Source organism: Cupressus sempervirens, chromosome 8, assembly GCF_028749045.1.
Source record: "Cupressus sempervirens isolate cs-2001-9-10 chromosome 8, ASM2874904v1, whole genome shotgun sequence".
Lineage (NCBI taxonomy): Eukaryota > Viridiplantae > Streptophyta > Pinopsida > Cupressales > Cupressaceae > Cupressus > Cupressus sempervirens.
The window spans coordinates 191152253-191178888 of NC_143125.1; the positions used below are offsets into that span (position 1 = coordinate 191152253).

Below are 26636 nucleotides of genomic sequence, written 5' to 3' on the forward strand. Positions count from 1 at the left end.
CCTCATAAAAATTCTTGAGGGTCTCTTGACAACGTTCCTCATGTTCCACTTCCTCCCTGCGTCTCTTATGTGCCAGGTATGCTTGTGAAATTAGATGAGGGAGTTGGTCTAAAAATCTGTTCATGGTTGGGCTTGCGTGCATAGCATCCCACACATTGTCTAGCGTAACCTCGTTCTCTGCAACTCCTCTCCATACAAAGGTTTTTAGACTTACGTGCTACAAAACGTGAAAGTTCTAGGTTGCCTTGTGCGCACCTTCCAGAATTTTTGTTTCGTCATCCTCATTCGTTTTCCAATTGTCTAGTACAGTTATTCCCATTTATCCTCGACCTTCCATACTACTCCAAATACAAACTGGCAATGGCGCCAAATGTTCGGCTCTTAGGTGAACAGGAAAGAAACATGTAATAACTTAACAAAACAAAATGGTATTCATTCATCAAAAGTTTTCCATACATAACCATAATGTTTCATACAACGATCTAATTCCATAAGTGAAAGCCACATTTATAATATCCAATACGGTCTTATGAAACGACACAACCGTGTCTGCACCAGTAACTGCCTAACTACCCATTTTGCCGAACAACAAATACTTATTATGTTGTTGCAAATATCTACATCATCCAACCAAGAACTTCACTCGAGATAAGGCCACAATAACTACCAACAACCAACGTTGTTAGTAATTTATGAATGAGACAATCTCCCGCAAGGAAAGTGTATCGAATACTCTGCAAGACCTCCAAACAGTTGCTGCAATTTTTATCTATATTTCCATATATTAGTGTGCCTTTATTACAGGTTGCTAAATAATTGTTTTGTTTAGCCCTACAACCAACATAATCTCATACCTTTTGATCCTCATAGCCACATGTAATATCTAAAAAGACTGAATCTCCAATGAATAAGTACATCATGGCACTATCATATGAAAGAGGTGACAAGTCCACTGATTTTTGTGGCTGGTCCACTACGTACGCAACCAAATATCTCATCGACTTTCAATAGGGAAGGATCAACTTCACAATTGATCATCCCAATTGGAATGTTCCCAACCCAAGGTTCAAAGTTAGACTCATTAGATGAAAGAGAAATGTTGATCAAGCTCAGAAATCATGATTATACTCATACCTTTTCAAGATGTCTCTGTTGCCCTCTTCTTCCCTTGGAAGAATTAATGATCTAAGGTCTAATTCCCTTTGTTCACTTGTGTGATCTAGCTGATTGTACTGCTCTTTAACACTTAGAAGATGCTGTCTTGCTCGCTAGCAAACTTCATTGCTTGGGTAGCTCTATACAACCAATATTCATTCAACCATTCACAATGTTTTATATCAGCTACTCCGAAGTACACAAAATCAGACTTATGATTGTATCATTCACATCATCATGTCTTGTGCTTGTACATTGTGTAGCATCAATTTTAGGTTGCATATCAATGATTTCATGTTGGCCAAAGGCTGCAATATCTTGAGAAAGATGGGCTGCATCACTATTGTTATAAGACTCTCAATCACTGTCATACCTTTGTGTGAGATCTTCAATTGCCACAAGCACCCTTTCATCGTAAACTTCATGCTCAGTCTTTGTACCTTGGGTGCCAATGCCAGTGGACTCCTCTTCATTGCTAAATCCATGTGTCAAGGCTGCAATCTCATGGGAATGAGCAAAGAAACTACTGCTGTCCAAATCCAGAATTTTGGGCTTCTCTTCCATGTTTCTTCAGAATCATTGAACATCACCCAATGATCATGCAAGTCTTTCCACACCAACAGCTTTTGTTTCCAGCCTTCTACGCCAACTTCTAATTTTCCAACGTGTAGGATGGTGCCAATATGAGAAGCAATGATCACGCAAGCAGGTGCATTGATATCATTGCCCTTAGGATCCAATTTATCACCATCCATGTCAATTTCATGTTCTTCATCAATCTTTAAGCAATCTGAATACTTATCAGACCTCTCGTGAATGACTTCACTGCAAGGTTCATGTGATGACAAAGAACTGTTGGTCAAACTTAGAAAATCAGAATCATGTTTATCAATAATCTCTCCCTGGGCTGTCGTAGCTCGCATATTTCTTGAAGCTACATACTCTTCTTTCACATTGTCCACCATGAATGATGGGACAGTGTTGTCACTAACCAAAGAGATGCCAATCGGATTTAAACCTTCATCTAATCTCAACTGACCTTCCACGTAGTGTGACTTTTAAAAGAAATGTTTTGATTGGTTTATAGCTTCTTCCTCGACAATTTTTTTCTCAAACTGATGTACCAACAAGCTATCATCAACATAATACTGGATTGGATCATTTACCTCAGGCTCTTCTTTACTTGCTGTTATGAAATCCAATGGTGAGAAAACACTGTTTTCAACTTCTAAAATGTGTTTATCAACCCAAACTTGGCTTTCCTCAATGCATTGCTCATGTATTAATAGACTGTTGATTGCAATAAAGTAATCTAAATTATGTTCCCTTGGAGTGTCTTTATGATCTTCAACAAGCTTTGACCTCTGGTGCTCAAAGTCATATGCTGCCTTAGCACTTGAAACCTGCATTTCCAAAATGCTCTTTGCTTCCAACCAAAACCATGGTGAAATCATCAAGACAAACTAAACATTATCGTATTGTAAAACCCTATGGCTAGGCAATCTTCTAGTCCCTACAATCAGCTCTCGAAAGTAAAATGCTTCATATGCTTTCAACAAGCAATCCCTCATTGCAAGCATATGAACGAGACAAGTGAAATCTATCTCACTACATGACCATACATTATCACAAAGCAATTTCTACCAATGAATTGTAGAGCTGTCTCATGTAAAGGAATATAGGTGGAATCCACATCCTCATGTAGCTCATCAATCAGAGTACAGCTTGCAAACTCCGTGGAAGCCTCTTCTCCATCTTGTGGCTGCCACGAAGACCCATGCATTCCTCACTTGGTCCTGGAAGTGCTGCATCTTGTTTGTTCATATCCTCTTGTGGCTGGAGCGAACATGCAAACATGGGTTTATCTTCCTTAGAGCTTCCACATGTTTGGCTAGAAGTTCAAACTTCTATATATGATGACTGAATTTTGTCATTTCCATTATCATTTGTAGGCTGTTAATTGCAAGTAAAAGCTTCCTCTTTCTTCTCCATCTTTTCTTCAATGGTGACTTCTGAGATTTTTCCTTTCAAAAAGGTTCCTCCTGGCTGCAGCTCCTTACCCTTCTCATTCATTTCAATTTCTGACATGTTTTTAATAAATGATTCATCATACTTAGAATCAAGTCCTTGAACATGCCCTTCTTTTGACTCTAATTGAGATTCTAATTCAAAATTCATTTCTTCTTTTCTTTTTCTTAGGTAATATCTATCAAACAATTCGATAGCCTTGACCTCCTCAGGTTCACTTAAATATTCATAAAAAATCATGATAACCTCCTCATTCATGGGATAGCCAACCTTGACAAATTTTGATATTCCTTAAAGGCTTAAATATTAAAAGATTCTTCCTCTTTTGGTATCTGTTATACCACTTATCAACTTGAGTGGCAGCAATTTCATTTTTCAGTGATTCCATTGGATTGATTCTAATCCCTTCCACTTGCTGTCTAGAACAATTTCTAGTATTATATATGTGCAGTTCAAACCTTCTAGACTGCATAGAGCCACTTTACACTGACATGCATAGGACTAGGAGCAAAAATAAATCATAATTTCTGACATGCAATGCATACAACTAACATGCAATTGAAAAATCTTTGACATGCAATAGAGACCCTCACATGCTGACAGGGTTTACAGTGCTCTGATACCACTGAAATATTCTAACCATGATTTTTCAGAAAATTGTCTTTTTGAATTTGATTTAATTCATTACAATCTCTGTTTATGAACATGGTCTTCCACTATGAACAATAATATATAGTGAATTTGAAATGAAATTACAAGGAAACCGTTTCTCAACATGCACAACTTTGAATGAAGAAATAAAACTGGAAATAGCTGACCTTAGCCAACGTCTAAGATGTGTCAAGATCGTTGCAACTTGCAGCTGAAAATCTGAAACTAGAATGAACTTACCCTTGACACTTAATTTTTCGGTGACTAAACAATCTCTTTCTTGTGTCTAATGAGTGAAATAGGCTTCTGATGTGGAAAAAGCTGTCTAACGGTTGGAACAGACTCTTTGAATCTTTGGCGAATTGCAGCATGTTGTTCCTTCCTTTCCACTGAGATGATCTGTATTTGCAGCTTGTGAGATTGTAGCCAGAATAGATGCAAATAGACCAGGAAACTTGGGGTTGCGTCCAAGTTCAATCCTTGAGGGTTTCGTCTTGAGAAAAAGAAAGCAAATTGTCTTCGTGCAGAGAAAAAAATAAAACAAACTGATATATAGCAAAATGAATCCTTCTAATTGCCCTCGGTCCCCTTTATAAAGAATATCCTTCCAAAAAGCAGGGAACTCCTCCATAAATCCTGACTTTTAGGTGACTTGACTTAAACATTAAATTTGCCATTTAATCAATGTAACACCAGTACTTGGGTACATCAGGACAGCAGGACGAGTTTCTAGGACGGGGGGGAAATGGGCCTCATTATCAGGATGGCGGTGGGACAGCCAGGGGACAGCGACAAGGGGAGAACGGGGCAGGGACAGGTGTTGTTTAGTATATATATAGTGTTAAGAATATAACCTAGATAAACCTACAGGTCTGATGGTACAAACTGTACCTTCTCTTAATATATGTATCTCTAATGATTGGCATTCTATAATATAAATATATATTGCTCCTAGAGGTGCCAGCAATTTCTAGATGATGCCCTGTTTGGTGCTTGACTAAATTAGTTAGTCATAACTAAACTATATCTGCAAGATTGCCGACTGAGGAATAATAACAAATTTTGTTAGTGCCAAGAGTTAATGTCCCTTGAGGGACATACCCTCTAGAAAGGGTATATATTTGGGTTGTGAATGCAGATTAGAAGACACACCGAAATCTATAAGTCTGCTCTTCTAGCAATCTGCCCAATAGAATCATATATAGAAATGTAAACATTTGCAGAAGATCCTTGATATTAACATATAGAACTTGAAATGCTTGTTATGAAATGATGTTTTAGCAAAGAATACCAAATTAAAATACTTGAACATAGCAAATTTGCAACATGAACTAGAACCATTGAACATTCAACATAGTAACATACTGTATACTCAATAGTAACATTCAAAAATCAAAATTCAAATAGAAATCCAAATCCCCATTCCAGTGGCAGCATGGTTGCGGAATGGCGGAGGTGGGGGTACTTGGGTATGCAAGTACCCGGTGTAGGGATGTCTCGGGGATGAGTACTCCAAGGTTTGGGACGGGGGTGCAAATCCCCATGTAACACTGCATTTAGTAGAATTCCCTCCAAGAATAAGTCACCAAGAAAATTCATTTATAACTTAAAGTCACCCCACATCTGACAGAAAAATAGGAACTTAAGGTGTGGCCCCATAATGAATAATTACAATAAGATTTGTTGGTACTTTAGCTTTTTGGTCCTTAATTAATTATTTTAGACCCTTAGTAATCCCTTGGCTCCATATCGGGGACATTACACCTGGACAGCTGTTTAAATGTTTTCACATAGTTATTTCAATGCTAGTACCAGTAATAGAATTTATTTATTAATTTAAAGTTATGATGATGCTATCTGCTTACACACCATTTCTCAAGTTCCTAATATATCCTCAAACATATTCCAGCCTTGAGAAAATTTACAATGTGTTAAACATTACTTGGGACTCTCAAAGTGTTTAAAAAATCTCTTGGTATCACAAGGCTTGAAAAGATTCTGCCTGCATAAAACCATTTTTTTCAGATATCTATCATAATGAATGTCCAAAAGGACTCTGTTAACCTTCCTAATTGTTGTATTTCTTATTTTTCTACTTCTCATTTGATCAAGGATTGTCTCTCACCAACAAAGAGCAGTCCATGTTCCCTTTTATCATAGTGAAACTAAAACAAAAATAGGTGCCAAAGCAAGCTGAGCATCTAGCTCCTTCACAGCATAAATTAGGGGTGCCTAGTAAGAATGGACAAAACAGGGAGTCGGGGTAGGGTACAAAATATTTTCAACATGCAGAGGACAAGTAAGTGACCAGGCACACATGCTCTAGCCCAATTGTCAGCAAAGTGTTTGTATCAATTTCAATGCTTTTCCATGAAGATAAACTTTGTGGTGTGGAATGTTGGGATACTTTGGAGATGTGGCCACTAGTGTAAATCATACATTATAACACCTTAGGTTATATTCATCTTGCTTGAGGATATTATTTCTATCATGCATTTTATTTCATGATATTGTATTTAGGCCAAGCCAATTCTATGATTAGATTGGACTCTTTATTAGTTTTCTGTAGACAGGCTTTGGGAAATTCATTATATTGCAGAAGACTGAGTTCTTATCCTCATCCCCTCTTCTATAATCTATGAATTGCATTTTATGGATACAGAGTTTGTGGGATCAAATTAATTAAAAAGATTGTACCCTGTTCATTCATTTTTTCATGTTTGTGCTAGTATTTAATTCTGCAAACTAGATAGTTTTCTTAAATTCTATTTCTTCATTTTATGGATGCAAAGTTTGCAGAATCAATTTGATTGATAGGATAGTGCCCCGTTCCTTCATTTTTTGATCTCTGTATTAATCTTTGTTTCTGCAAACTAGGTTCCTTAATTAGATTTTGTTCCTTATGTTAAATTTAATTGAACACATGAATAATTTTTTATTTTTTGTTGTTATAGTATTTCTGCCGCCATTGTGCAAGAAATTCAAACCACACTCTTACCTAGTATAAACACATCTTTGCAATCATCCTGCAAGCACTTTTTGCCAAAATATTATGTTGTACCAGAGCAAATTTGCACCATAAGACAAGATCTTATAGCCAAAATCTTACAGAGAGGTCAGCTATCATTTGATTACTCGGGCACAATATAAATAGAAAGTGTTCTCTCTTCAAGAGGATAGAAATTGGTCAATTCAAATTGTTAATGCACAATTGGAATGGTGAATGAGTGCCATTCTCATGAGGAAGGTAAGTGAGACATTATTGTTGTAATGCTATTTCTTCTTGGATTACAGATCACATCCCTGACAAAGGAGGAGCCATTTAGCTAGGTTTTGTAGGTCAATAATCATGTTAGAGTGTGGTTATTGTTTTGTATATGCTCTTATGAACCCCTTGTTACAATCCAACTTTCAATGGATGACTCCTAAGCAGCTCAATCCCCAGTAGGTCCTTGGAGATGGATTTAACATCATAAGTGAGATGGTAATTTTGTTAAAACATAAGATGACAGCATTTTGATCTAAAAAGAGGCAATCTTGGGAGGACTGTGAAAGGATGACGGAGTGACAAACATAGCATGGGATAAAGAGTATCTTGTTACAAAAGGATGGTAAAAGTTGTCCAAATATCCTGGGAAGGCAGCTGTTTCAAGTTGGGGTTAAAGATTAAATGCAAATTTACATGCCCCAACTTTTTCTTCTTGTGCACATAAATCTGTACATTGTTTGATAAAACTATTATCCCATTTACAATTACATGAGTGCTGGTATTAACCACCATTTTTATTCTCATTTCTTGGTCGAGTTGGAAGTTTTTTGTTCTTTACATGCCATGTGATCACTGGTGTTGATCATTACTCTGATCATCACTTCTTATTCAAGTTATATATTTTTTGTTTTTGATTTAGCAGAGAATGGTACTTGAGCAACTTAGTGCGTAATCCTAGGCAGGATCAGGCCATGACGAAATGTGATCCAAATAGCCAGTCTAAACCTATAGCCAACATGAACACCACAACCAATCTCCTATAGAATCTTTCATCAATTGACCCGCTAAATTTCTGTTGTTATGGGTCCCTCTGAAAATTGAATGGACTTTTCTCCACCCCAACCTTGATAAAACTATTATCCCATTTACAATTACATGAGTGCTGGTATTAACCACCATTTTTATTCTCATTTCTTGGTCGAGTTGGAAGTTTTTTGTTCTTTACATGCCATGTGATCACTGGTGTTGATCATTACTCTGATCATCACTTCTTATTCAAGTTATATATTTTTTGTTTTTGATTTAGCAGAGAATGGTACTTGAGCAACTTAGTGCGTAATCCTAGGCAGGATCAGGCCATGACGAAATGTGATCCAAATAGCCAGTCTAAACCTATAGCCAACATGAACACCACAACCAATCTCCTATAGAATCTTTCATCAATTGACCCGCTAAATTTCTGTTGTTATGGGTCCCTCTGAAAATTGAATGGACTTTTCTCCACCCCAACCCCTCAGAAGTTCAATGCATCATTCTAAGAGTTCCAGTTTTCTGGTAGTACATCATGTCTTAACAATATAAAACTGGTTCAAAATATGCAGTGGCAAATACTTATGAGATACATATATTTCTCTAAAAGTTTCATGGTTGTTGGAGGCTAATAATGTAACAAGTGGTAAGCATATATTTATGAAATGGTTGGAAGGTATAAGAATAACTAAGGAAAGAGAGAATGCATATGACTTTTACAAGTGACAAAAGTAATTTAATGGGACTTCAGAAATATCCTCACTTACAAATGGTAAGTACTAGCTTTAAAAAATCAACAGGTTATTCAAACTCAAAATAATGCACTAAACATTAAAGAGACATAAATAAAACAAAAGGGATTTAAAAGCGGGCAATCATATTGTACTCATACTTCTATATGCAAATTGGCTCTGTATGATGAGAAACAATTTATACATTTGAATAATAGCCCTAAGAATTCAATCGACAAATCCCATCTGAGAAAGTCCAGTGCTACTAAGATAATTTTATGGTAGATATGCATAAACAAGAATATTTTCAGGCAAAACTTCAAAGACTTTCAAATGCCTACTGAAGAAACTACTAACATAATGCTTCTGCAAATTCAAAGAAGGCAAACAGGCCCCATGTGCTTGTTTTATGATGTACCTTTATTTCATCTACTCCTCTTGAACCCAATCTATGTTCTACATCACATAGCAACCTACAAATCAAATCTTTAGCTTCAGGTGATACTCGAGGTTCTTCAGGAAATTTCAAGCATGTCTTCCAGCAAAGGATCTGTTCCACAGTGAGATATTGAAGCCATACAGTGAGGTAATTCAGACATTTCATTATTTTGTATAGTTATAAGGGGAGAAAAATAACAGACAAATTACAACCAAAGCCCATAGGCTTTTATTACCTTTCTACATGTAATTTTGGGGTCATCAGAACAGAAAGGAGGGCAGCCAACAAGCATCTCATACATGATTGCACCTAAGGACCACCTGGAAAGTAAACAATCAATGTAATAAATAATAGGAGCCTAGCTGTGCCTTATTCAAATAACCATAAGTAAAATAGTGTCCTGAGACCAGTTTTCTACTAATGTTTTGTGTAAAACTGTAGAAAAGAACACAATGGTGTAAATCCATTAGAGAAAACATCTTTCTGCTTACTCTAGAAACCTTTAAGTATATAATCCCAAAAATCATAAGAAATTCTATCACCATGCCATCATAAGTACGAAGGACTCAATTCATGTAACAACAACAACAGCTGAGGCTCTTGTCAATAAATACAGACTTCAACCAAAGATTGCGATATTACAGATATCAATGGCATAGCTCATACATAAATGAGAGTTGTACAAAAGTGGAGTAAACAGCAGGTTTGTACGCCCCATTGCTCGAGTCAATCAAGGCAAAGGGACAGAAGTTCAAATCAGTCAAGGTAAAGGGACACCATGTTGGGATTGAACAGACGATGTTAAGCTTTCAAAAATAAGACAACATATATAATGACAATCTCTTCAACACACATTAACTTATCTCCCGAATATGTACCAATGCATTCTTGCAACCAGGCTTTCCAGCACTGTTCTATTTATTTCACCAATATTATAACTTGAAAAACGGATTGATTTGTTAAAAGACAAGATAGACAATTTACAGTGAATGGCACTGTAAAAGTTCACAGCTCATTTAATATTTAATAACAGATATCATCTTCAAGTGGAGCAAAATACAAAATTTCAGTAGCCACCAAATGAAAGAACCTCCATGCTCCCTTTCCTTCCAGAGCTGATTTTCCCCACCTTTTCGGCTTACCTTTTTATGTTGTAGCCTCCTCCCTCTGCCTTGCCACAACTAGTTCTACCTGATTTCACTCTTGGTTAATCCATGCTGTTGTTTTTGGCTATTCCCACTATCCTATTTTAATTCATTCATAATTCAGTTTTGAATATTACAGCATTTCATCTATTAATATTATCTTCTACCCTTGTTAATTCTCTATTTCTCGCCACTGTTATCTCTAAAAATTTAAAATCCTTTTTCATAGAGTTTCTTTATCTTCTAAACCTATGTTACCAAGTCTTTTGTCACTAACCCCCAGGTCTCAACCTGGTTTTCTGTGGGTCTGGGCAGGGTACCAGATCCTAACTGTGGATCTGACCCAGCTGAACTTGGGCAGAACCGGGTAAATTTCCACCCAAAAATTCAGTGCCAACCTAGGTTTTTTCCTTCTTTTTTTTTGAAGAAGTTAAATTCAACCCTCCAACCCTAATTTTGACCATTGAAAACAACAAATAAGTAAACAAATCTCATTTATGCTATTGTGAATGAAAAGCAGAAACAATTTGCTCCATTTGCTGAACCTATATTTTAATTGCCCTTGCACAAAGAGAGATGAAGATTGATTGTTGCTTCCTACGCATTTTCAACTGCTGATTTATCCTCAAAGACATTACTGAGGAAAGTTTCTACAAAGAGATAGTTTTTGTTGTTGTTATTTTGTTTCTTTTCCTTCAATTTGTTTTAAAAATGAACTCTCTAGTTTGTTTTAAAGTTAGTTTGCATTTGTGTGTGTTTATCTATGTTGTTTATGAATTACTTGTGTTAGATTTTAAATAGCAAGTGCTTCTAGCTCTCAAAGTCAACCCCACTTAAAAGAGACCCACACTCTCCACTTTGTAACTTCCAAGTTAAAGAGATTACACTTGCATTTTTCATCATTGCAAAGCACAATATAACAGCTCATACAATCAAGTGAGAACATTTGTGCTTTATCCCTCAACAAGGCATCATATTTTGTTCAGGACAGCCAAAAGGTAAAGGACTTCTTGCGAAGGAACAAGTATTGGCATAATATTGAAAAGCAAGCAAAAGAAGACCAAGCAGTAAGGAAACTAGCTATAAGTACTCATCCTTTCCTCGAGACTAAGAAAGGATTAATGGCCTCTTGATTACCTTTCAATCTTGAACCTATGTAAGGCCACCCATTCTTGTATGTCTAAACAACAAACTGTGACACATAAGTGACCAAAGGGACTGTTGGAAACAGCATTTTATAATGACAATAGAAAGATTGCCAATGAAGACATAGTTATATGTATCTATGCTAAATGATTGGAATTTAATGTTGTTTGCTCAGCTTATTGACAAAAAGTGATGAGATCAAATAATGAGGCTCCAAAAGGATACAAGGGCTCGAGTTATAGGGTGGTGTGTATAGCTTATTGGAAAAACAAGCAAAACATGTAGAGGACTCCTAGAAGCCCATTCAGGTTCATGGGTTCAAATAGGGGTGTCCATTATGTCTGATGGATGTACAAATGCAAGAGATCGCCCATTGATCAATGTTATTGCAGTACCCCCTAAAGGGGCAAGGTTTTTGAAAGCAGACAATTGTGAAGGACAAGTGAAGGAAGGTCCATTTATTGCTAACATTCTTTCCCAAGCCATTGAAGAAGTTGACCTTTGCATTGTTGTTCAAGTTATAATAGACAATGCCAAAAACTAGAGGGTTGTTGGGTTATTGGTTGAGGAGGATTACTCACATTTTTTGGACACCTTTTGTGCACTCACTCAACTAATGCTGCAAAAAGTTGACAAAAAAGTTGACTGGATCAAAAGAGTGTATGTCGATGCCAAGGAGATCCAAATGTTCCCCACCAACCACTATATATCACAAGGCATATTTAGGCAATTCTCAACATTGGAGTTGTTGAAGGTAATTTGAATAATAAATCTTTTTACTTTTCTAAATTCTTTAATTTAATTTAATTATAATTTTAAACATTTTGATTTTGAAATAGGTTGCCAGGACACATTTTGCCTCCAACACAATAATATTAAGACGAATTCTGAAGGTTTGTGGGGCACTATCTAACATGGTAATCAGCCCTAATTGGACCATATGGAGACAAACTAGCACTACAAGGGCAGAAAACATTAAGAAAATGATACTAGATGACATTTGGTGGTATTTTGCTGAGTACCTCAGTTTCACTGAGCCTATATTGAGCATGATTTATTACACTAACTTGGATAAGCCTTGCTCAAATGAGGTATATAATGGCATCGACTCAATGATTGAGAAGATGAAAGTCGCCATAAATGAAAAGAGCAAGATCCAGAAGAAACATTTCCAAAGACCTACAAAAAATCATGGTGGATGGATGGAACAAAATGACCAATGCGTCTTCTTACCTTTTCATTGAGTCCCAATGATTATAGTACTCAATTTCTTTGTGGCAAAAGAGTTCCCCCATTTAAAGATCCCGAAATTGCTCAAGGGTACAAGGCAGCATTTTGCAAACTCTTTGGTGATCATGACATACAAGATGCAGGGAAGGTTGAGTTCATGAGTTTGGCAAGCACAAATGACTGCAGTCTTGATGCTCTTGAGGACAAGAATATGGTTCATTCTCATTGTTGGCAATACCTCCATGGAAAATCATTCCTGGAGCTGCAACCTCGTCCCATCAAAATTTTATCGCAGATAAGTTAGTTTTATGAAAAATATCTTCCATCTTCCTTTTAAGTTTACTGTTTTATTATAATTTAATTTAATTTATTACTCTTTAGCTCTCTAATTTCAAAATCTTGGTAGGTTGCTAGTTCATCTTTATCTGGGAGGAAGTAGAGCACATACTTCATCCACTCAATAAAGCATAATAGACTGCAGTCCAAAAAGGCAAAGCACTTGGTATTTATGCATACAGACTTGACGCTCCTCACATACAAAGAAAATGCCTGCAAACAAGAGGAGACAAAGAAGCGGGATATTGAGCCAAAGCATACTAAGTATGATGCTTCGACTTCTCACCTTGTTGCACTTGGAGTTGACGACTATGAGCCACCTAGTGAACATGAGAATGAGATTGCTAGTGGCACTATTTCTGGTTCTAGTTTACCACAGCATATTGAGGATGATAATATTTTTGATGACCCACATGATATTTGATCAGTGATGGCTGATTGTTAACACTTGAAATTATTATTTTTGAACAAAAAAAATTAATATGGTGGAGTATGTTTCTACATTATTTGAACTATAGTTTTAATATATATCACGACACTCATGTTTTGACTACTAATATCATGGTATATTTTGCTATTTGTTTGACTATTGGCATAGTGGTGTATTTTGAACTTAATTTCTAATGCAAAATGTAAATATTTTTTTTTCTTATATGTCTTTGTTTGATGAAACCCAGCTCCTAAAAAGAATTTTGCTCGAACACATGAACCAAACCCTCAAATCCAAACCCAAGCCCAAACCGGAACCAGCAACTTAGTTATAAACAATGATTTTATTAGTTTTGTTTCTTGTTAATTGGTCAACATCTATGGGCTTCAATCCCAGAATAAATTAGATTTTAGCATTAATTCTTAATTTGTAACTTTATTTTAGATTTTAGTTCTCTTCTATTATTTTGGTCCATAGCCTGAATATCTAAGGCACCTGGAAATTCAGGCCTACTATCTAGCTTAGCAATTGAGATATCTTTTATCATTTATTTCTAATCCTAACGATGTGATGGAGTGTGATCCAAAACACCTGTGCTTGCCACTCTAGAGAATGTTTGGATTAGAAATTTCACTTGCTGTCTGAAATATGTTGCACATATCAGAACAAGCCAAGACCTCAACCTGTGAAACTTCTTATCTTCTGAGGTCAAAGAATCTTGTTGTCCTGTGGAAAAATGATCCTCATGATCTTAAGCAACCACGGCCTCAATAGATTGAGGGATTATCATTAAACTATCAATGCCATGTCCACCAGCCCAGAATCTGGGAGAGCTAGAGAGCAATGATATTCCATAAAAACACCATGATTTCTCCAAATGAAGACAGCATATGCACTTCCCTCCTTGTGGACCCATCTCTTAAGATTAAGAATTTAAGAGCATAAAGACCTTTTACAGATTTGGCTTGGCAACCAGAGATCACAATTTTACAACATTACAGATTAAAGAGAACAAATTTCCACAATCCATTATATTGTACTGATATGTTTCTGGATTCGATTGTGTTAATATTTTTACCATCAACGTTTCGAATCACACTATGTGATCCATCATCAGGATGAAGAGCAAGAGATGCAAAAAACAATAGGTTGCAAATAATGGATGATCCAAAAAGATAAAGGGAATAGGCAAGAAAGATAGCGCACACCCCGAGGTTGAAGAATGAAAATAAAATAAATAAAAATAAGACACATTAAAAGGGGGGTAGACAGAAGGACAAGGGGCCAAAAGGGAAACACTCCCAAGGACAAACCAGAAAATAAATAAAGGCTAAAAAGGTGTCAAAAGAATAAAGTGAATAATTTATGAGAATAGACAAGTGAAGAAATAAAAATATAAAAGAAAACAATGAATAAGATATAACTAAGAGCGTGCCTAAAAATTTTTACATAGACGAAATATAATAAGAATATAAAAGAAAACAGTCAAATATACATAAGCAAGAGACATGAAATGGTCAAAGATGATAAATACATTCTTGCTAATATATATGCGTCTAAATATATATATTAGAGAGACTAAACAAATAAGTGTGTGTATAATATTATGTGCATATATATATATATATATATATATATATATATATATATAACTATGCACTTTTATATAACTATGAGTGTGTGCGAGTATAAAAGTGTATGCGAATATATATATATATGAGAATCTATATTAGGTATAAATAAAAATAAACCAAATAAAAATATAAAAATAAATAAGAAATAAATATGTGCGAGAGTGGATATACATATTTATTTCTTATTTATTTTTATATTTTTATTTGGTTTATTTTTATTTATACCTAATATAGATTCTCATATATATATATATATATATGCACATAATATTATACACACACTTATTTGTTTAGTCTCTCTAATATATATATTTAGACGCATATATATTAGCAAGAATGTATTTATCATCTTTGACCATTTCATGTCTCTTGCTTATGTATATTTGACTGTTTTCTTTTATATTCTTATAGTATTTCGTCTATGTAAAAAATTTTAGGCACGCTCTTAGTTATATCTTATTCATTGTTTTCTTTTATATTTTTATTTCTTCACTTGTCTATTCTCATAAATTCTTCACTTTATTCTTTTGACACCTTTTTAGCCTTTATTTATTTTCTAGTTTGTCCTTGGGAGTGTTCCCTTTTTGGCCCCTTGTCCTTCTATCTACCCCCCTTTTAATGTTTCTTATTTTTATTTATTTTATTTTCATTCTTCAACCTCGGGGTGTGTGCTATCTTTCTTGCCTATTCCCTTTATCTTTTTGGATCATCCATTATCTGCAACCTATTGTTTTTTGCATCTCTTGCTCTTCATCCTGATGATGGATCACATAGTGTGATTCGAAACGTCGATGGTAAAAATCTTAACACAATCGAATCTAGAAACATATCAGTACAACATTACAGATGTCTATCAAATACCTCCATCATGTAGACAAGATGAGGAAGCATTACATGATGAAAAAGTCAGGACCCGGCAAATGATTTAACATTGATAATGCATCGTAAAACAAAAGAATGTCACTATAACATTAAATTACCAGATAGCCTAGGCAACGGAGCACTAACTACCCCATGCTTAATTTGTAGCGCTAGATTATTCAACTTTTGTTTAGTTCCTATTCTGAAACTGTGTCATTAAAAATATGATCAATGTTACCCTAGTACTATGGTGCATCGAGACGGTGGGACGTCGGAACAAGTTTTCAGGACGAGGGAAAATGGGCCTCATTTTCAGGATAGTGGGGGACAGCCAAGGGACGGTGGCAAGGGGAAGACAGGGCAGGGAGGAGTGTTGTATAGTATACATATAGAACTTGAAATGCTTGTTATGAAATGATGTTTCAGCAAAACATATCAAATTAAAATACTTGAACATAGCCAAATTGCAACATGAACTAGAACCGTTGAACATTCCATATAGTAACATATTACATACCCAATAATAACATTCAAAAAGCAATAAGTCAAATAGAAATTCAAGTCCCCATACTAGCAGCAGCATGGTTGCGGAATGGCGGAGGTGGGGGTACTTGGGTACGTGAGTACCCCGTGCAGGGACGTCTCAGGGACGGGTTCTCTGAGGTTTGGGAGGGGGTGCGAGTCCCTGTGTAACACTGGACATGATTAGTCTATTCCACCTTTAGGAATTTGTCAATTCAGAACAAGATTTATCAATTGTTTCAATTCATTGATGTATTCTGCATACACTGTTGAGTATTTATTGTTGTTATATTTAATATTTACTAACGATATGATACTCCCATAGTATGGTTTTCTAACAATTGTCCACATATACCAATAAAAAAGAGTTGCAGGTCTATAAATGTCTTTGGCTTTAGGATATGTTGAATAATACCGCACTGTTGAAAGAAACTAATAACTAAGGAATCACTGCAGAAGATCAAACCTTGAATGCCAAATGTTTACAAACTGAAAAATCATCCCTAAAATATTAAACAAGTCCATTCTCAAAATGACAGAAAGAAATGTGAGGGATTATTTTACTCAATCATAGGAAAAGCAAAATTCATCAACGGTCAGACATATGGAGGATACAAAAAATTCCATAGCTTAGAGGAGATGCAGATAGCCTCCGCACTAAAAGAGAGCTTCTTCTTTGTTTTGACATCAGTAAATACAACCATATCTTTTGCAGGAATTTCCGAAATTGAGTGTATCCTAGTACATGATTGTGTTTTCTCATGTGATCTCCTTTATTACGTTATTCTTTACATTCCTTTCAATTTTTAACGTATATTTCATTTGCGTAATTAATTGATTTCAAATGTAGTAGCATGTAGTTCTCCAATGGAAGTATGTGCATCAAAAATGCACAGCTCTAATTTTGAAAAAAATGGCATGTAGAGTTTTGGGAAGTTTTATTTTTGATACAATATGATTTATTATTCCTCCTAGTGTTGGATCCAAAAATTGTTGCTCACACTTCTACAGAATTCAATCTATTTCCTAGCATGGGAGGACTTTAAACTAGATATTGGCATTTGGATGGCTTGTTTAATAAGCAAATAAAATTATTTTAATATAAAGTTATTTTGCACTAAAATAGAAATTTTTATTAAAGTTAAATTATAAAGTAAATGTATAATATTAAATTCATGAGGTAACTTTGTAATAGTAGAAAGTAACTTATAATTTTCATTATAAAGTTAAATTTCACAATAAAGTTAATGAAATATTTTATAAAGTACAATGATCCCTAATCTTGGACGCCATCTTTGGTGATTGGAAAAAACTTAAGGAAATTATAATGAGGAGTTGGATTCCAGGGTAAGGAGATTTTATAAACAGGTTAATTTCTCATATTTGCTCATTATGTTCAGATCAATTTCAGAATTCTTTACAGAGAAGTTCATGCCATGCACTTTCTGAGGCTAAAAACCCTTGGAGAATTGTGAATTGGACAAAAACCCAGTTCACCATTGAGGGCAATCTACACAGGGTTTCCATTTGTGCTTCACTGGATGAATTTTCAAGTAGATTTAACAGGTTTCTTGCAGAAATAAAACTTGTAGGGTTTGGTGCAATCAGATTAGTCAAATCCAATAACAATAAATGCTGCCAGGAGGTCAATTTGGTCATTGATCAATGAAATTCTCAAGGGGATTTAATTAAATTGGTTGCAGCAGACATCAATGAATTTGTGAGCAAATTTGGAGGCTTAGAGGCTTCTTTCCTGCCATACCATTTCAAAGGCTAGCCATGCCAATTCCCTAGTTGTACAATTCCTCATGCAGGACATATCATTCAAAATTGGCATTGGAGTTTGTGCAGATTTCTTATTCGGCAATTTTCAGCAGTAGATTTGGGAATTCACCAGGCATCAAGTATACTTCATTGATTTGCTTGTTTGGCACATTGAGGAATTTCTAGTTTGATTCAATAAATTCGCCTACAAGCCAAGCATAGGATTTAGTAATTTTATGGGTTCTTTCAAAAAAAAAAATCACTAATTATTGTTGATGCAAATAGAACCAATTGGAACAACTATAACAAGTTCAACACACATATACTGTGATCTCTTTGAATTCATCAATAATATTCCTCATCTGATTGAGCACTGGAGTTTGGGTATGCAAATTCTTGTTCTTTGTGGTTCAATTCTCTAATTCTGAATAATTGTAAGAATGTTCTTAATAAATCAGAACTCTAAATTTATTTTCAGTCCTCCATAAATTTGTACTTTGGTTCAAACAGCTTCATTTCTTGGCATATGTTTCCAGGTTGAACTCCATACTATCAATTGCCATCGAAACTCTAAACCAAAATCCTGGCAAATAAACTTAAAACCACTCATCAGCACCTAAACAAATCAGAAAAATCAGATCAGAATTTCTGAATTGGTGGGCATCTTATAGTTTTGCAAAGTGGCTAAACAAGCACCTAGAATTAGAAAATTTGGAACCCTAGAGATGCTCAATGCTTGCAATTACATGGAAACGGAGAAACAACTAGCCATTTTTTAATTAAATGAACTGATATATATAGCACTTTGTTTGATTGTTGTGTCCTTGTGGGACTTTGACTAAGAATTGGATCTCCATAATGTGGCATGTGAAACAAACCGAAATCACTTAAAATATGCTAAAATAGCAACATGTAGCTAGCATGAAAACCATCTGCATTAAGACCTCAACCATCAAATTAATGCTGGCATGACATTCTTCACCGTCCACAATTTCTTTCAAACTTGGATTCATGTCCTTGGGATAAACAATATTTCTAGGCAATAAAAACCATTCTAGTAGCTGAAAGAGTCAAATAGGGCATACTAGTGCAAAACCCATATGGAAGAAATTTGAAAGTCTAACAAGAAACTGAAGGTGAAAAAATCAAATGCAATGCAAACAATGGCAAACTATAGTCCAAAGTTCAAACAAGGTTCATCTACCATGTGCCATCAATGAGATGTAGAATAAGTGTTTAACTTACCACACAATCATTAAAACTTTCACACAATGAACAATGAAAACAGTCTAAAACTACAATTACAAACACTCTAGGCTGGAAATTCTCAATCTTAATTGTCAAACTCCATTCTCAAAACCCAAAGTGTTTTACAATTTATTATTTTGTTAAAATGTACTTACCAATCACATTCCATGCCATAGCCTTTCTTAACCAAAACTTCAGGTGCCATATAATCAGGTGTGCCGACAGTTGAATAAGCCTTTAAGACAATGTCAAAGAAGTTTATTAAATATCATTATGGGATCCACATAAACAAATATTCCAGCAATTCTTGATTTAAGATTTTGCAAAAAAATAGAACATATACAACCAGAAAATCTCTTTTCATATTTAGTATTTACTGAAATTTCAAAATCATTATGTTACATATTTTACACATTAAATGCTAACATGACACTCAATAAAAATTGATCCTCGTTATAAAATATCTAGTCAAATGAAATCCTGAGTGTGCTCTTATTTGGAATGTCAAATTCTTCGTGTTGTTATATGGAGTCTAATTAGACTCGGCAGTTGGCTGACATATTCTAACCCTACTTTTGTAACCAACATAAGTCTTAATAAAATGGCTCAGGGTTTGGATTTTCAAAAGAGAACTTTGTAGCATTTGCAGCGGTTATGAGTTGCAAGGGATTGTTGATAGCAATCTGTTCAATTTTCTGAATAATAATATTGGACTCTCTGTTTGATGGCTTTAGCCCGAGTTTGGGTGAACCCAAGGTGTGGACGTATCTCCATAGAACACTGAAAAAAATTAGTGAAAGAAATTTATCTTCCTACTTTCAAAATTTGCTCAATTTCTCTGAATGTTTACAGAAGAAACTGCTGTCAATTCCAAAAAATGGTATTAGATAAAGACAAACTTTAGGAGAAATCATTACACAATTGCAGGTAAAATTCAAAAACAGTTGAAACTCTTGACATTTAATAAATTTAGTGAAGGAAGCAATTATTACCCACATTAGAAACCCTTACCTATAAAATAGAACATCAGGAAAAATACTGTGATTTAAAAAATACCACCTTAATGGGGTATTGTCACACGAGATATAAGAGGTTTGAGAAAACTGTAAATAAGACTTGTAGGTTTTAACAAAAACGTTTGAGATCAGTAAATGTTTATAAAATAATCACTGTTTATGAAAAAGTATGCAAACAATAAAAGCAATTCAGATATATCATCGGTTCATAACAATGAAAGCTCACAGATAACCGATAAAAGCAATTCAGATATATTATTGGTTCATCACAATGAAAGCTCACAGATAACCCTGTTAAACTTTCAGAAGTTTGATTATATGGAATCCAAAAGCAAAGCTGACAATCAAGTTACTAGCAAAAAATGGTTGGTAAAAATCACTATATTGATGATAAGGGCAACAGGATTATCAGCTATGTTACATAGTGTAATCAATTTTTTCTTCTGAAGGAGGGTTTTCTGACAAACCTAGATCATTCTTGCAACCTGATTTGAAAGCACAAGTCTAAGCTAAGCGACTTTTGGTTGAACAGATACCTTCTAGGCCTTGGCTCTCAGTGTCTAGTTCAAAAATATGTAGCAACAGATTGATTTTTAAAATCTAATAGTTTTTGAGGGATAGATAGAAACCCAGGTTTAGTTAGATGCACTGAAGCTGTCAATCACACTTCTTAAAATTATTTCAAAATGAAGTCCATCTTAGCAGCAAGGAAATTAGATACTGACACAAAATGAACAAACTACACAAAAGATACATTAACTTTGAGGAAACTGAGGAGTTATGTGACTGAGGAACAATCCAGACAGAAATATGTTACACTATTTTGTCACTCAAAAAAAAATATGCAACACACAATCTCCAAAATTGAAAAGAAATTGTTGCCCAAGTTGAGGGAAACTAGAAATGAAATACCAGTGATCGCCGATTTCTTTTCCAGTGTTGAATCTGTTCCCTTTGAGTTAACAAGAGGCCCCTGTTGCGCCCTCTAAGATCTGAACGTCCTTCTGTTTCCACAGCTCGATGCAGTACATCATCTGTAAATGGTTCATCTTCATTCAAAGTCGACAATGTGGTATAGTCTAGTGGTTTGCATAATCCAAAATCTGATAATTTCATATGGCCATCTTTATCCAGCAATAAGTTATCTGGCTTGATATCCCTGTACAATATTTCCTTACAGGTTAACATAATTTCTCCAATGCAAATAATGTATAATGACCAAGTACAAGTTGCACCAAAAGGATCTTTTCAAAAACATTGTAACAAGTTAATAACACCAATTTTTTGTCTTCTAGTGCATTAATTTTTATTTAATAACAGAAGTTTCTATTGAATTCTATTAACCAAATATGCATGTTCAAAGATTATTCAAAAAGAAATTGTATTCAAGCTTGATATTCTGAAGTCATCCGATAGATTAAATGCCAGTAACTGCCAAGAATAATAAAATAAATATGCATTGTGTTCAAATTTGATATTGAAGCTCAAAAATAATACCTATGAACATAGTTGTGTTTATGTATTGAGTGAATAGCCAAGATACTCTGTGCAATATAAAAGCGTGCAACATCCTCAGATAAAACATCCTCACGGATAAGCAGTGTCATAATGTCACCCCCAGGAAGGTATTCCATAATGAGGTACAAATATTCTGTGTCTTGAAATGAATAGAACAACTTCACAATGTACCGGCTATCAACCTCTGCAAGAAGATTCCTCTCAGACCTTACATGTTCCACCTGCAAAGCATAGGATATCATATCTAATCATTAGTAGGGCTTAGATTTCTCGCTAATTCTGAAGACTTGAAAAATCTCAGGTGTGGAAAACAAAGATCAGATGGACATGTATATGTGTGTTAGTGTCACATATAGCATGTAGTTTATAGCACCAGCTAGTATCTTGGTGTTTTCCTCTTTCTCACCACAATCAATAGACAAAACTTCAGTGTGCATAGAAACCCTAAATCATTTTGTAGACTCTCTTCTAACAAGTACATCTTTGAGATTTGGTAAGAAAAATTTTAGCTACTACAGAGCTCATAAATTTTTGTACAAACAATAAAAAGCTAGAAGTATATTAATGTATTTAATGCTCTTTTTATTCTTGTTAACCAGATATTTGCAAATCAAAATTTTCAATGCAGTTGCATGATATAGATCATAGTTCAACTTATCGTTATCAGCAACTTATCACTGAGGGCGGAAAAAATAAAGATATCAGCAAATATCTTAGTTGCCGATTCGTGAAACGAATCCAATACAGGCATGCGAATCGGATCCGTCGATTCGTGATTTTTTTTTCCAAATAATGATCCATGGAGGATTCGTGTGTGTGTGTACATATATATATATTTTTAAAAAAAGAGAAATATACATAATTCTAAAACTAAATCATTTCATAGTATGAATTTATGATTCTAGTATGCATCTATGAATCTGGTATACTTGATAATTGATCTATTTTCATGATTATAAAGAAAATCAGCACATTCACATTCATGGTTTTATGTTTTTGTGCCTTGTACTGCCACAGATTCGTGTTGGATCCTCAGGTTGAGGCTTGGATCCTCAAGATCCTTGATTCTACATGTGGATCCTTGAGGATCCGCATCCTCAAGGATCCACAGGAAAATTAAGGAAATATACATAATTCTAAAACTAAATCATTTCATAGTATGAATTTATGATTCTAGTATGCATCTATGAATCTAGTATACTTGATAATTGATCTATTTCCATGATTATAAAGAAAATCAGCACATTCACATTCATGATTTTATGTTTTTGTGCCTTGTACTACCACAGATTCGTGTTGGATCCTCAGGTTGAGGCTTGGAACCTTGAGGATCCAGGCAAGATCCTTGATGTTGCCTGTCGATCCTTGAGGATCCGCATCCTCAAGGATCCACAGGCACAATCAAGGATCCCGCCGCTTGGATCCTCAAGGATCCAAGCACAAATCCGGATCCGGATCAGATCCAAATCCCAATCCGGCCTGTCTAGGACGACTCGGCTACTAAGGAAAATATCAAAGATAAGTCGAGAACTTCTCAGGAAAATATCAAGAACTTACAAAATTGCTTAAATTTAATTGATAATGCATTGTTTTTGCAAAATTTATTTAAGAGATGCATCTAATGAGTCAGTAAATGAGAAATGCGGGGGTGCGGGGGTGTGGGGGGATGTCAGGATGAGTTTTGAGTGTAAAAAAAAAGGACCTCAATTTGGGGACAAGAGTGTGGGGGGTGCAGCAGCAGGGGCGAGGGTGCGAGGGGGAGGGAGGAGGTTGCATGGTATACATATAACTTGAAATGCTAATTATGAAATGAGACTTCAATATAACATACCAAATATAGTTTAATAGTGAATATAGAAAATTGAAATGTGATTCACAAACCACAAGTTCAAACTTTGAACTTTGAACTTCATAAAAAATGACCATTGAACTTAGTAACATACTCATCGTAAGTACTAACATTAATAATTTTGAAGTTTTAAACATAATAATAATGATAAATAAAAAATATGTCATATATAGTACAATGTAAGTCAACCATCGACTATCAAGTATCAAACGACAATGGTGAAAGATTCAAAATCCATTGTTCAAATTATAAATACAATATATCATAGAGATCAAGATGCTCATGATTACAATGAGCAGAGTAGCATGAAACAGTGCAATGGAATAAAGTATCATGGCCATATCAAAGTGAGTACAATCTACAAAATGCCAATAATGAGAATGTACGGATGGAAGCTCTATAAGCATCCCCTGAACCAAAGTCCTCATCATTAGAACTACTAGATATAGGTGAGCAATTGACCTATGATATAGATAACAAGCATCTATAGGTAGTTTCCTTATTTCAAGAGATGTGCAAACTATAGAGACAAAGATAAACTTCTTAAATGTCCCCTAGTGTTTAAAAACATCAATACACTTGTCTCAAAAGGGGATGCATTCCTGATATTGTCAACAAAGACTTGGGGTCATGGTATGAGTCTCCAAGCAAATATATTAAAACAAATAATATTTCATTCAGTATTACATGGTAAAAAACCAAGTGCTTCTTGACAAAATGAATTATAAATAAATTTTACAAAATGAAAATTTGAACATAGACTAGATATGAAATATTGAAAAAAGGCACAATACTATGCTCAACTCTTGATATTTTATTCATGCATAAGAAAATAGTTTTCTAAAAGAGAATAAAGTTATTAAACAAACCTTATTGAATAAAAATGAAGATGAAAAAAAAAAGAATAATAATTATTTTAATGATAACTCTCTTTAAAGCGAGGAATAATTATATTTACAAAAAAGTTAGTAAAGGTGACATTTTTAAAAAGGCATGATGGTTTGGAAACCAAAGTTTATATGTGTCATTTATGTGAGACTTGGAAGGGCATGGAGATCACTCATGGAAGAAGAAAGTGGTGACTTGGTGGTGTTGACGCATTTGGAAAAGGGGCACAGTATGTGTCAAACTTGGAATACAACATATACTAGAGAGTGGCCTGAAAAGGGTTGTGTAATTTATGCCATAGAGGGAGGTTAACCAATGGGTTTTGTAAAGAAACATGTTTCCTCTTAGGTTGTTGTAAGTAGTAACCATAAAAAGACCCAAAACCACTAGAATCTTCTTAGAGTGAGAAGTAACCATTCCAAGTGCTCAAGATTAAGATAGTTATTGAAAATCCTTACAGATATTAAAGATATGGAGAATCTAATTTGATGATAATATGATTAAGGTATGTGTCTTTGTCATTCAGTTTAATATTCTAACATTTGACTTTATATCTTTTATCAAATTATTACATGTCATAGTTACTTCAGCTATTTACATCTATTTTAATCTTATCACATATTACATATTATAGTTGATCTTTAACATTAATCTTAAATCAAAAAAATCCATTGCAAAATACTTGATTATCCCTTCAAAGAAAAGTGTCATTACGCTATGGAATGGACTTAGAGAGCATAAACTCAAATTTTCACACTTTCAAAATGAACTGTGTGTCAAATTGAGGGATAGTAATACTAATGATAACATTCAGAGAACAAGCATAACATGTATTCAAGGGCTCGTAGGTATTATGCAAGAAAATTTAGCAACACATTATTTTTTGTAAATAACTGCATAAAGAATTTCAATTTATTATCAATGAACAAAATCTCTAGAATAATGACACACAATAACCCATCTTGTTATTAGAATATTATATTGTTTCTTTAATGGTCATCTTAGCTAGTCTTTAGTTTAAAGGTAGTTTCTATTTTCATTGTTCACAACTGTTTCTTCTACAAAACATCGTCTTTGCAGATTTATTTAAGGAGCTTTCATTAACATGGTATCAAAGCCAGTGGGATTTTTCACAATTTGGAGAACTTTAAAAAAAAAAATCACAGCATCTTGTTTTTTGTGAATTTTTTAATATAATGTTTTGAGGTCTTTTGATAAATTTGAGGGTTTTCAATCTGCACAATTTGAGGGTTTTTTGGGCCATTGCAGATCAAGTGTCTTGTGTTGAAAACCCATCGTGCTTTTTTGTGTGCTATTCTTTGGAGATCACTGCAAACGTCATTTGTTTCGTGCACCTATTTAGGGCACATGACATCCTTTCTTTTGTCTACTCTCAAACTCCATTTGCACTCAAGTTCAAGCTTTTTGCATGTGATCAGTTCCGCCTTTTTCTCTGTTCAGCCTCAAGACTCGTTTGGAGCCACATGTATGCTTGAGTTTTTCCTTTGGAATATACCCATGTCTGACGGCTTGTTTTCTGTGATTTTGTGCATGTTTTTCATTGCTAATGGAATTTAGTTTTTCTTGTGTTTTGTGCTTGCATTTTTCAGCTTCAACTAGAATTTTTGTGGGTGGCTTTTTGTGGCAGTTTCTACCCTTTATTTTCGTGAAAGCCCAAATTTCACCGCTTGCATGAAGGGTAATTTGCATTTTATTCAAATAGGAGGATGATGCCAAAGTTTTTTTTATGGTTGTTTGTGCCTTCTACGATGAAAGATTGTTTGGCAATTTGGGTTTTCTCCTAAAAACCAAGTGCGAGTTTATAAATTTTTCCTCAAAATTTATCTGTTGGGTTTATAAATTTTTTCTCAAAAATTATCTAGTGAGTTTTACTATATTTTACCTCAAAAACGAAGCTTTGTATTCTCTAATCCATATCTCTAATTTTGTTGTTTGATTTTGATCAATTTTTCACTTCAAAAATCTTGTCTGGTGTAATATCCCTTGCCCAAACTGACTAATTTTAG

At 34.7% G+C, this 26636-nt stretch overlaps 1 protein-coding gene across 1 annotated transcript in view; it reads right to left on the reverse strand.

Annotated features, from left to right (window-relative positions):
* LOC149542172 (uncharacterized) overlaps positions 1 to 26636 on the reverse strand; it is a 120715-nt gene that overhangs the window by 17425 nt on the left and 76654 nt on the right. Inside the window, exons 4-8 of the mRNA XM_089797196.1 lie at positions 21852 to 22093; positions 21267 to 21513; positions 19494 to 19573; positions 9258 to 9342; positions 9002 to 9133 (exon numbers count right to left, since the gene is read on the reverse strand). Coding sequence (XP_089653322.1) covers positions 9002 to 9133; positions 9258 to 9342; positions 19494 to 19573; positions 21267 to 21513; positions 21852 to 22093 — 786 coding nt within the window. The remainder of the gene's footprint in view (positions 1 to 9001; positions 9134 to 9257; positions 9343 to 19493; positions 19574 to 21266; positions 21514 to 21851; positions 22094 to 26636) is intronic.